The sequence below is a fragment of the Lithobates pipiens genome, unplaced genomic scaffold, assembly GCF_037356315.1.
Source record: "Lithobates pipiens isolate NorthernLeopardFrog02 unplaced genomic scaffold, aLitPip1_a1.2 Scaffold_8, whole genome shotgun sequence".
Taxonomy (NCBI): domain Eukaryota; kingdom Metazoa; phylum Chordata; class Amphibia; order Anura; family Ranidae; genus Lithobates; species Lithobates pipiens.
Window position 1 is genome coordinate 285,004,389 of NW_027507903.1, and position 12,684 is coordinate 285,017,072.

Here is a 12,684-nt window from a genome sequence, read left to right on the forward strand (position 1 = left end):
GTGCAACCCAACGATGAGTCAAGGCATCTGTCCCCTCCACTAATGGATGAGGGTAGCGTGAGAGGAACTGGCTCACCTTGCAGTTGGTTGATGAGGCAAAGAGATCTAGTTGCGGACACCCCCACTCATGGATGATCTGTTTGAACTCTTCAGGGTGAAGGGACCATTCATTGGGATCTTTTAATTGTCTGGATAGGTGATCCGCTTCCAAATTCTGACAACCTGGAAGATATATGGCCCTCAAATCTGGGATATATTGTTATGCCAGTGTCATGGTCAATTTCACCTCTCTCAAGAGGGATTGGCTGTGTGTCCTGCCTTGTTGCTGTATATAGGACACTGCTGCAGTGTTGTTCAGATGGAGCAGGACTGGGCGACCCTGTATGTGAGGCAGCAAGGTGGCTAATGGCATGAATGCTGCTCAAAGTTCCAGAATATTCAAGACTAGGCCCTGAGTGTGAAATTCCCATCTGCCCTGGATCATGAGTTGTTAGCAGGTGGTGTCCCACCCTGCTGCGATGGCATTTGTAGTTACAATGATCCATGGCTCGTCCACCACCAGAGACTCTGGCGCATCCAGCTGATGATCCTGATGGGCCAGTTTAGACGAACCCTCTTCCCCTGTATCAGGAAGACCTGCTGTAAAACTCTGAATTTACAGTGAGCACGGGTGATCATTGGGATGCATGAAGCCATCACTCCAAGGAGAGTCATGCTGACATCACTGGTGCAGCAATGCCTGTCGTAACTTTTCCCTGATTTTGGGGATTTTTTGAAGAGGCAAAGAAACTGTGATCATCTGTATATTGAACTGGGCCCCAAAGTGCACTATATTCTATGTAGGTTCCACCTGGCTTTTTTGATAGTTGACTATCCAGCCGAATGACCGTAAGGTGGACAGCAGGAACTTATTCTGCATCCGCAAAAGGTCTGGGTACTGAGCCAGGAGGATGATGTCATCCAAGAAAGGATGGACTCTGAGCCCTTTCTCCCTCAATGGTGCCAAGACTGCAATCAGAACCTTGGTGAAGGTTCGAGGAGAAGTGGATATGCTGAAGGGAAGGCAGACAAATTGGTAATGCCTGTCCCCCACTGCAAACCTAAGGAACTGTTGGTATGACTGAAGAATGAGAACATGCAGGTAGGCATCCTGTAAGTCCATCAAAATCATGCAGTCTTTTTGGTTGAATTATCTGGATTATGGTATGAAGAGACTCCATCTTGAAACATTCTACCCTATGAAGAGACTCCATCTTGAACCTCTCTATCTGGATAAATTGGTTCAGCTTCATGAAGTCGATCACTGGTCTGAAGCTCCCATTTTTTTATGGACCAGAAAGAGTGGCGAGTAAAAGCCTGTAAACATTTGACAGGCTGGAACTGATATGATTGCCCCTAGAAGCAGCAGGATGTTGATGTACTCCTGAAGCTAACTTCGGAGGTGACTGTGTTGTCTTGGTGGGGGTGAAGGAGTATTCTGGCGTCTGGACCTCCAATCTTGGGGTAAAAAGCCTGATTTTCCTCCTGTAACCCTGGAGATGGCAGTCTCCAGCTTTTGGCCGAACAGTGCCTTCCCATCAAAAGGCAGCTTGCAGCAGTTCTGCTTTGGTTTTAGTCACAGAGCTCTTTTGGCTGTGACTGAGCTAAGCATGGCTCTGGAAGACCATCGAATGATGTCTATAGCTGCCTCTCCCACAAAGTCTGGCGAGAGCTTTATGGCATCAAGAGCCTTGATGATTTTTTCTTTTGGCAGCTGGTGTCAGGGCTGGGCTCAGCCCTTCCTTCTCTGAGCTGGTCGCTCAGCTGTTGGCTAATTGCCAGCTCCTATCTCTCCACAGTTACTCAGCTGTTGCTGATATCCTGCTCGACAGTCCTGCCTACTTAAGCTGTCCACTCCAGAGGAGCGTTGCCTTCACCTTAGTCAACATCACAGAGACGGTCTCCGGAATTCCTGTTAAAAGACTTGCTTGGCTGAAATCCCTCCTGGCTCCAGATCCTGCTTGCTGTTTTACTACGCTCATCTCTGGCGCCCTGACATTTGGCTTGTCTGACTATCCATTCAGGTTCCTGAACTCTGGCTATGTTTTGACTACGTTTGTTCTATTTACTTTTATTATTAAATAAGTGTCATTTAACTGTACTTCTGATTTCAGAAGTACAGGTCTGATTTCATGGTTTCTGACAGCTGGTTATTAATTACATACTCCAGGTTCTGCACCACACTCAAATTGCGCTTGCTACTGATTTTATTGTCACAGCGGACTTACAGGCACCACCTGCCGCGAGGTAGGACTTTCTTAAGTCTGAGACAATGCGTCTATCCAAGATGTCACGAAAGGAGGAAGAGTCATCCACTGGAAATGTCACATTTTTTGCCAGTCTAGTAACTGCCACATCCACCGTTGGTGGGTTAGATAAAGACTACGCATCCTCTTCCGTGAGTGGATACAATTTGTGCAACCTGTTCATTGAAAACAATTTTCTCTCTCCTTTCTCCCTTTCCTTTTGAAACAGGCCTCTTATTTCTGTCATAAGAGTAAATGTTTCTTTAGGTGGGGATAATACGTTTTCTCCTTCTTTGGAGGAGGTTTCGGGTCTTCCCATTCCAATTCAGGTTTTAGTGCTTTGCACCATTGTAAATTCAAAGCCTTCACCTTCAGGATCCTCTGCCGAGGAGGAGGCAGTATCTTCTCCCTCTGCCTGAGCCCTTGGAGTATAAGCTGTGTGCTTTCTCTTAAGCGTACATTTGCAACCCTTGTACTGGGGTCTGCCAGAACTGGAGGAGTCACTTTCTGCCCTGGAAAATTCCTGATGATCCAGAGGGTCTCTGGACCTTCTAGAGAGGAAGTGCCAGTGGCCGGATCTGAAATAGGCAAGAAGGAACGCTCGTCAGGGCATAATGCACTCTTTTCTTCCGCATCTTCTTATTTACCCAAAGGTGGCCCTTACCAGATAGTGCAGTGGTCTTGGTTATTCGGCAGTAGGCTCAACACACAAAACATCTATATATATATATATATATATATATATACATATATATATATATATATATATATATACACATATATATATATATATATATATATATATATATATATATATATATATATATATATATATATATACACATACACACACACATATACATACATATCACCCCCCCTTTTTTTTAAAGGAAATGCGAATTTGGGTAAAAAGAAGTCTGGGCAAAGACCCTCCATCTCTCAACAATTCATTCATCCTGCTATCACCCTCATTCACCTGTCTCTGGCTGCTCCTCTGCAAAGTTTCTGCTTGTCCTGATGCCAAAATCAAAAGGCATTTTTTTTTGTATCTATTAGCTTTAAATAGGGCACTTTATGAGTGGCTCCTCCCCTCCTATTCAGGAGGTCCTTGCCATCCAAGGGAAGCCTTTTCCCCCTTCCAAGATGGCCGCCGCATCCCAGCAGCGCATTGCTCATTCGCCGGCGTCTCTAGGCTCAAAAAACAAGGCCACCAGCATTTTTGCGACCACCACGCATGCGCGGAAGAGTGAGAAAAGCTGCACGCACGTCTCAGGAGCTATTGGGTGGGAGAGGGAAACTGCAGGGCTCATCATCAATAATATAGTAAAAAGAGAGAGAGAAAGACAAAAAAAGACATTAGAGACACAAAGGAATGTTCAATTTAGAAAGAAACTCAAACCTGTGACAGAACTCTATAGACGCCATGCTGTCCCAGCTGCTTTATCTGAACTCCACAGCAGGCAAGCCACAAGAGGATTGGCGTCTCTAATTAGAGAACACCTGAGCCCCAAAAGAACACCAGAAGGGGCTCCCCACCTTGTTGGTGCATTTAGCAGCCTAAGATGTGGGACCGCGTTTTGGGAGAGGCTGAACCCAAATGGACTCCGACATAGTCAGCAGGTAAGAGCTTATCCTGAGTGTAATGGTCTGAAGGTGATGATCTTTGAGGATAAAAAGGAGAAAATGGGGGAGGTAGCTCTCAGACTTTTATAGAGCTAAAAAGGTCCTGTGGGTGGATATAGGGGTGGCGCTATATTATATGTATGCTGCCACGTTGGCATCAGGAAAACATGCTTTCCTCTTTTGATATACAGTATGAATTATTGTTTTCATGTTGTTTTGGGGAATTCATGGAGGCAATCTTGTGATCTTGTGTTTGTGTTTACATCCCTCACAAACGGGCCAAAAGTCTTCATGAAAAGATAATTTAATATACCTTTAAATACAGTTGTGCTCATAAGTTTACATACCCTGGCAGAATTTATGATTTCTTGGCCATTATTCAGAGAATATGAATAATAACACAAAAACATTTCTTTTGCTCGTGGTTAGTGTTTGACTGCCATTTATTATCAATCAACTGTGTTTACTCTTTTTAAATTATATTGGCAACAGAAACTACCCAAATTACCCTGATCGAAAGTTTACATACCCTGGTGATTTTGGCCTGATAACATGCACACAAGCTGACACAAAGGCGTTTGAATGGCTATTAAAAGGTAACCATCCTCCCCTGTGATCTGTTTGCTTGTAATTAGTGTGTGTGTATAAATGGTCAATGAGTTTCTGGACTCCTGACAGACCCTTGCATCTTTCATCCAGTGCTGCACTGATGTTTTTGGATTCTGAGTCATGGGGAAAGCAAACAAATTGTCGAAGGATCTGTTGGAAAAGGTAGTTTAACTGTATAAAACAGGAAAGAGATAATAAAAGATACCCAATGAATTGAGAATGCCAATCAGCAGTGTTCAAGCTCTAATCAAGAAGTGGAAAATGAGGGATTCTGTTCAAACCAAACAACGGTCAGGTAGACAAACTAAAATTTCAGGCACAACTGCCAGGATGCAAAGAAAAACCCACAAATAACTTCAGGTGAAATACAGGACTCTCTGAAAGCATGTGGTGTGGCTGTTTCAAGATGCACAATAACGAGGCACTTGAAGAAAGATGGACTGCATGGTTGAGTTGCCAAAAGAAAGCCATTACTACGCAGAGTCCTTCAAACCTTCTGGCACAAAGTCATTTGGAGTGATGAGACCAAAATTCAGCCTTTTGGCCACAACCATAGTTACATAGTAGGTGAGGTTGAAAAAAGACACAAGTCCATCAAGCCCAACCTATGTGTGTGATTATATGTCAGTATTACCCTGTATATCCCTGTATGTTGTGGTCGTTCAGATGCTTATATAGTTTTTTGAAACTATCGATGCCCCCCCCCGCTGAGACCACCGTCTGTGGAAGGGAATTACATATCCTTGCCGCTCTTACAGTAAAAACCCTCTATTTAATTTAAGGTTAAACCTCTTTTCAGATCTTCTTGCAAGGTTTTCACATCCTGCAGAGAAGTTATTGCCCTGCTTAGCTTAGTATTGTCTGCACATACAGAGATTGAACTGTTTATGAACAAATTAAATAGGATTGGTCCCAGCACAGAACCCTGTGGGACCCCACTACCCAACCCTGACAATTCTGAGTATTCCCCATTTATCACCACCCTCTTAACTCCCCCTTGTAGCCAGTTTTCAATCCATGTACTCACCCTATGGTCCATGCCAACGGACCTTATTTTGTACAGTAAACGCTACATTTTGGGGATGTGTGAGCTACAAAGGTAAAGGATATTTGGTCAAAATTGTTGGCAAGATGAATGCAGTATGTTATTAAAAAATACTGGAGGAACATTTGCATTCATCAGCCAGGAAGCTGCGCAAGGGGCACACTTCCAACATGACAATAATCCAAAACACAAGGCCAAGTCAACCTGTCATTGGCTACAGCAGAATAAAGGGAAGGTTCTGGAGTGGCCATCTCAGTCTCCTGACCTCAATATCATTGAGCCACTCTGGGGAAGTCTCAAATGTGCAGTTAATGCAAGACAGCCCAAGAATTTACAGGAACTGGAGGCTTTTAGCCAAGAGGGCAGGTTTAATATCTGAGATGATAAAGAGCCTCATCCACAAATACCACAAAAGACTTCAAGCTGTCATTTATGTTAAAGGGGGCAATACACAGTATTAAGATCTGGGGTATGTAAACTTTTTATCAGGGTAATGTGGGTAGTTTCTGCTGCCATTATGATATAAAAAGAGTAAACACAGTTTCTTGATAAATAATGGCTTCAGCTAAACACTATCCATGAGTGAAAGAAAAGTTTTTGTGTTATCATTCATATTCTCTGAAAAATGGCCAAGAAATCATCAATTCTGCCAGGTTATGTAAACTTATAGGCACAAATGTACACTGCTATATGTACCTGCATCTACCATTATTGTGTTACCTAAAGCTGTCCTTGTTTTTTAGGTGTTATACACTGGTATTGTGATATATGCACCTGCTCTGGCACTGAATCAAGGTTTGTAGTTGTTAATGACCCACTATCTTATTTATTAAAATATGCTGTATTTACTTAATTCTTAATTGCATACTTGTTAGTGTTAACATTTTATGACTAGTGTGAAACTGTCATTATAGAGAAACTTTTCTTTAAAAGAACCATCAAATATCGCTGTTCAAATTTGGCATGTGTTCCACATCAAACCACATATTTTCTCATATACAGTTCCCACGATCAACCCAATTATTGGCACTACATATACACCATGAAAAAGCACTGATCAACTTTGTTGGTGGAGCGAATTCTCTCAACACATTTCCTGGACCAACTGACCCACTTCTTCAGGAGGGTTACAGGGGTCAGGGTCTCACATCAAACAGCAGTAATGGTATTACAACAATTACATTAAACTTTTTCAACATGGCATCCAGGCCAACAACCATACATCTGTTCACAAATCAGTAGGCCACAAAGGAAGAGGAATAAAAGAATGAAAAATTAAAAAGAAAGAACCCCTAGAATGTTGAAGGTAGTTGTATCCCTGTGTATATCTTCATTGACTGGTTCACAGGATGGTGAACAAGGACAATTGAAGAGAGTAAAAAGTAATCTTCCCCGTGACAATGCTTCTAGGATCCCAATAAAGGAGTTAAACTTGTTTGATGGAGAGATTCTTTTTGAATTGATGCAGACAGGGGAACACCTATAAGGGGTTAGTGGTTAACATATTTATGCTAATCATTTTGGGGTTCTTTCTCCTTCCTTCTTACATTTCTCCTCCTTTCTGGCCTACTGTTTTGTGAATAGAAGTGTGGCTGCTGTCCTTGAAGCCACCTTTAAATTTTAAGTACAGTAATAGTTGTAATATCATTACTGGCTTTAGAAATTACCTATAAATTATCTCTGTATCCTTGAAGTAGTGGGTCATTTGGCCCGGACAACACATTAAGAATAGTTTCACAAGTGTTAACATAGTATAGGTTTTGATGCTGTATATGTAGAGACAATAACTGGGGTGATGGTGGGAACTGTATATGAGAGGATATATATTATGCGGTGTGATTTGGAACACATTTGTACTTAAACAGAATAAATATTTGATGGTTCTTATAGAAAAAAATATATATTTGAAAGATAATAAAAAACAAATAGATGTTTTAATAATGTAGTGATTATATTTGACAAGCAGAGTGGTTGTCCTGTCTGTAATATCAATTATATGGGATGTTGGTGCATTCCTTAGGAAGATAATCTTCGAATGGACCATATCCCCTCATCATAATGTAGTCCAAGATTATATAAAAGAGAGCAAAAGAGGGCTAATGTCTCAGCAAATCGTGGCCATGCTGTGGGTGAGCAAAGATCCTCCCATGGGGATGTGGACAGCAGTTAAAATCAGTTTTTGAAGTGGAATTGCTCTTGCAAGTATTCTTTAAAAAAAAAAAAAGAGTAATCTGACCCGCTGTCACCATACTCTAGAAAATGCATTGTACATTTTAAAACACAAGTTTAGGTGACGGTATAGACAAATTTTGACTGTTTATAAACTTATTGGTAGAAGAATTCAAATTATTTTCTTTAATTCAGTTTCAGGATTTAACCTTTGGGGGGCAATGATTTCAACTGGATTAGTGTGCACCTTCTACTGTGCAATGGTATGTTAACTTTAATTTCCTGAATATTACCTTGCTGTCACTCTGTTTTACAGGTCCTTATAAAAAAAATCATAATCACAATACAAATGACATAAAACCAAGATAAGATATCTATACATCTTATACAAATAACGGTGTAGGAAAATGTCACAATCAACCCTATGGAATGCTTAGATACCAAATAAAACCATTAAAGAAACCTCTTTTACAGATTATATGTTTCACAAATTTTATGCATGTAATTTACCTCTAAATGGCTTCCTCTTTGTAGACATCCAAACCCGTAAAGCTTTTCAAACACTATTATTATTTAATATTATGCAGGATTGAAATAGTGCCAACAGTTTGTGCAGCACTTTACAACATGAGGACAGACAGTACAGTTACAATACAATTCAATATAGGAGGAATCAGAGGGCTTTGTTCGTTAGAGCTTTCAATCTAGAAGTGAGGGTCAAGTGAAAAAAAAGGGTAATAACTGTGGGGGATGAGCTGATGGAGAAAATGAAAATACAGTTGTTAGGTGTGGGTAGGATAGTCTTCTCTGAAGAGGAGGGTTTTCAGGGATCATTTAAAAGCTAATAGAGTAGGGGATAATCGGACAGATTGGAGTAAGGAGTTCCATAGGACTGGAGAAGCTCCAGAAAAGTCCTGGAGGTGAGCATGGGAGGAGTTGATGAGGGAGCTTCAGAGCAGGAGGTCTTGAGAGGAATGAAGAGAACAATTAGGTTGGTATTTTGAGACTAGGCTAGTGATGTAGCTGGCTGCTAAGTTGTGAATGGCTTTGTAAGTTGTTAGTATTGAAGGGGGGGGGTAGACTTTGTAGAGGTAAGCCAATGAGAAGGGAGTAGTCGAGGTGAGAGATGACCAGGGAGTGAAATAAGAGGTTTGTTGTATCACTGGTTAGAAAGGGGAGTATTTTGGAGATGTTGCGGAGGTTTAGCTGGCAAGATTTGGACAGTGATTGGACGCGGGGCTTAATAGAAAGTTCAGGACTACACCTAAGACCTTGGCATGCGGGGATGGGCTTATAGTTGTGCCATCAATTTTGAGAAATGGCAAACTCAGTTTGGAGTCGCTGTAATAACAATCCGATGTTAGTACAGCGATCACCCCTGCTGAGCTATTGTGTTCTGACAGCGAGACAGCCCTCCATGTCAGAACATTCTGATCAGCGCTCTCAGCCATTGGATGAGAGCAAGGACCAGGAGACAGTCAGCAGACCTTTTTCGGACCGACTGCCATACACACAGACCACATGTCCTCCAGTTTCTATTGAACTGGCTGATGCCGGCCGACTTTCAGCCCATGTGTACTAGGCTTAGTGTGTGCTACTGGGCCCTGCCATCTTGGATGTGATATCAGCAGTCCCTCTAATATTCCCCAATCCATCCTCTCCCCAAAGCTACATAGAAGGTTACGTAGGGGGTTGAGGGGATGGGCAGAAGAACTGGGTCAGCAAAGAGTGTAATTTGATATTTCAAAACAAGGAGAGAGTAATGAAGTGCAAGTAGAGAAAGGGCTGTGCTAGGAAATTGCCTCTTAAAAATAATTTGTAGACAGGAAAAAACACTGCAGGTAGGCATTTAAATTAAACAAATATAATAGCAGAGTGCATAAGTGAATATGTACTCCCAATGCAGCATGCAATACTAACTCATATTAAGAAATCATCTGTGTAGCAAACAGAAATCACAGTGACAATTACAAGTTGCTACTGCAGAAACAAATAACTTAAACACAATCATAAGTTCATATAGGGTACTTTCATACTGATGCAGTATGCTTATCCCTTTTTCTGAAAGCACACCAAACTTTCTGCATACAAGACTTTTGGTGTACTTTCAGAAAACGCACCAAAACTGCCCAATCGGATAAAATGCTATGGCAAAGTGTGGGTAACCCACAATAAAACCACATGTACACTGTGTTACACCAGCACTGTGGGAAAACTGCACCGCATCAGTGTAAAAGCGCCCATAATTTTCTAGAAAAGCAACAGTATCTTTCTTCCACACATGAGTTGGTATCCTCTGGATAAAATGTGCAAAGCATCTCCACCTCAGATTGGAAATGCACTCAACCTCTTGATGAGCCTCTCTCCGTCAAGAAAGACTAACAGCACTTTGTGTATGAAAATGGAAAATTGTATCAAATACTTACCGTAATCTTCCTTTCCTGACGCCAATACATGGCAGCATACATATGATATAGCTCCTCCCCTATATATGTTTAGTTCTATAAAAGTCTAAGTGAGAGCTACTGCCCCCATTCTTTGTATAAAGCACAAAGATCAGAGGGAGGGTGCATATGCCGCCATGTATTGGCATCAGGAAAGGAAAATTACAATAAGTATTTAATACAAATTTCCATCTTCATGACGCCAACATGGCAGCATACATATGATAAATAATGAGATTTTGAGAGGGAGAGTTTAACCACTTAAGGACCGAGTCTCTTTCTGAGATTTGGTGTTTACAAGTTAAAAACATTAAAATATCTATATGCCTAATTTAAAATTACACATTAACAGCGCTTCAGGAAAAGGCGAGAAATGTTATTTATACAGCGCCTTTAAGATGCCTTCACACTTGCATCTATTACAGATCCCGAATGAACCCGAGCTTGTCAGAACTGTGTTTTTTTTAAAATAATCTAATCATTTAGTCAGTGATTGGTAAACTATCAATATTTTTTAATCTTGTACCATATGAAATATTATTTGGATGAATATTGTGTATTCATATAAAGCGCTGTTAATGTTTAATTTTAAATTAGGCATAGAGATATTTTATTGGTTTTTATTGGTATAACAGCAGCTAAAAGTGCAGTGTACTGAGTTCCATTTGAGCGATGGGTTCAGGATTACATTGTAGTTCTGAGTATTATTAGTTATTAAAGTTAAAAACATTGTTTTTTTTTTTTTATAGAAAGTCACTTAGAACCCCCAAACATTATATATATTTTTTCTAACACCCTAGAGAATAAAATGGTGGTGGTTGTAATACTATCTGTCACATTATATTTACGCAGCACTTTTTTGAGAAAAATTTCATTTTTTTAAAATTAAAAAATAAGACAACAGTAAAATTAGCCCATTTTTTTTATATTGCGAAAGATAATGTTATGCTGAGTAAATTGATACCCAACGTGTAATACTTCAAAATTGCACCCACTCGTGGAATGGCGACAAAGTTTTACCCTTCAAAATCTCCATAGGCGATGTTTAAAAAATTCTATAGGTTACATGTTTTAAGTTACAGAGGTGGTCTAGGGTTAGAATTATTGCTCTCACTCAACACTCAACAATTGCGTAAATACTTCACATGTGTGGTTTGAACACAGTTTTTATATGCGGGCGCTACTTATGTATGCGTTTGCTTCTGCATGCGAGCTTAGCGCGTTTAAACATTTTAGTTTTTTTTTTGTATTTATTTTAGCTTTTATTTTTTATTTTTACAATGTTCTTGTTCTGTGTCACTTTTATTCCTATTACAAGGAATGTAAACATCCCTTGTAATAGAAAAAAATCATGACAGGGACTCTTAAATATGAGATCTGGGGTCAAAAATACCTCATATTTACACTAAAATGCAATAAAAAAAATAATTAAATGTCATTTGAAAAAATAATGAATAAAAATGTCCTTTTAAGAGCTAAGGGTGGAAGTGAAGTTTGAACGACGCTTACGCCCCGCAATGATATGGAGACAGGTGGGGGCCATCTTCCCCTCACTCGTCTCCATGCCTAACAGGGAGAAGAACCCACAGCATCTGATTCTGCTGGGAAGGCTGGAAGCACCCATTCACTGGAGAGATGAAATATCGATGCCATTTTTGAGTCAGAGTGAGCCAATGGTCTCAGCACAACCTTGTCTGGGAAGAACATGAGATTTGGCTGCCCCCAATGCGTAGAGTTCTGACACCCTTCCCCCTGAAGTTATGGCTATTAGGAATGCCAGTTTTAAGGTGATGTCCCATAGTGAACAGTCTTCTGTCGGAGCACAAGGAGGATTTGCAAGAAAATTGAGGACTACTGCCAGGTCCTATCCCTATTTCTCTTGGGAGGGTGTAGTCTAAGTACCGCTCTCATGAAGCGCTCCACCAGCAAGTTTTTTGCCCATTTCTTTTGGGTAAAAGCCGAGATGGCTGAAATTTGCACCTTAAGCGAACTTAGGCTGAGCCCCAAATCCAATCCAGATTGCAGCAAAGACAGGATTTGAGATACATTTGGGTTACTAGGGTCAAGCTGACATCTGGCTGCAACGCTTGTGAACCTATCCCATATTCTGGAGTAGATGGCATTGGTTGACCCCCTTCTGGAACTCTGTAAAGTTCTAATGACCTCTGGAGAACATCCTAACTCTTGTAGGCCCTGTTTCAATCTCCAAGCTGCTAAGGCCAGTCGTGATGGTTGCAGATGTAGGATATCTCGGGATTAAGGAAATTGGAGGGAAGCCATAGACCAGTTGCGCAAACCAAGGAAGGGTCAGGGTGTCCGTCCCCTCTGACCAATGGATGAGGGTAGTGTGAGAGGAACCAGTTTACCTTGCAGTTGGTCGGCGAGGCAAAGAGATCCAGTTGCGGACACCCCCACTCGTGGAAGAATTGTTTGAACGATTTGGGGTGAAGGAACCGTTCATTGGAATTCTTGAATTGTCTAGATAGGGATCCGCTTCCAAGTTATGACA

The 12,684-nt window shown here is 41.0% G+C and overlaps 1 protein-coding gene across 2 annotated transcripts in view; it reads left to right on the forward strand.

Annotated features, from left to right (window-relative positions):
- LOC143962801 (sodium-coupled monocarboxylate transporter 1-like) overlaps positions 1 to 12,684 on the forward strand; it is a 97,828-nt gene that overhangs the window by 13,218 nt on the left and 71,926 nt on the right. For both annotated transcript variants that reach the window (XM_077472262.1, XM_077472263.1), the window contains exons 3-4: positions 6,306 to 6,357; positions 7,927 to 7,994. In XM_077472262.1, the coding sequence (XP_077328388.1) occupies positions 6,306 to 6,357; positions 7,927 to 7,994 (120 nt within the window). The remainder of the gene's footprint in view (positions 1 to 6,305; positions 6,358 to 7,926; positions 7,995 to 12,684) is intronic.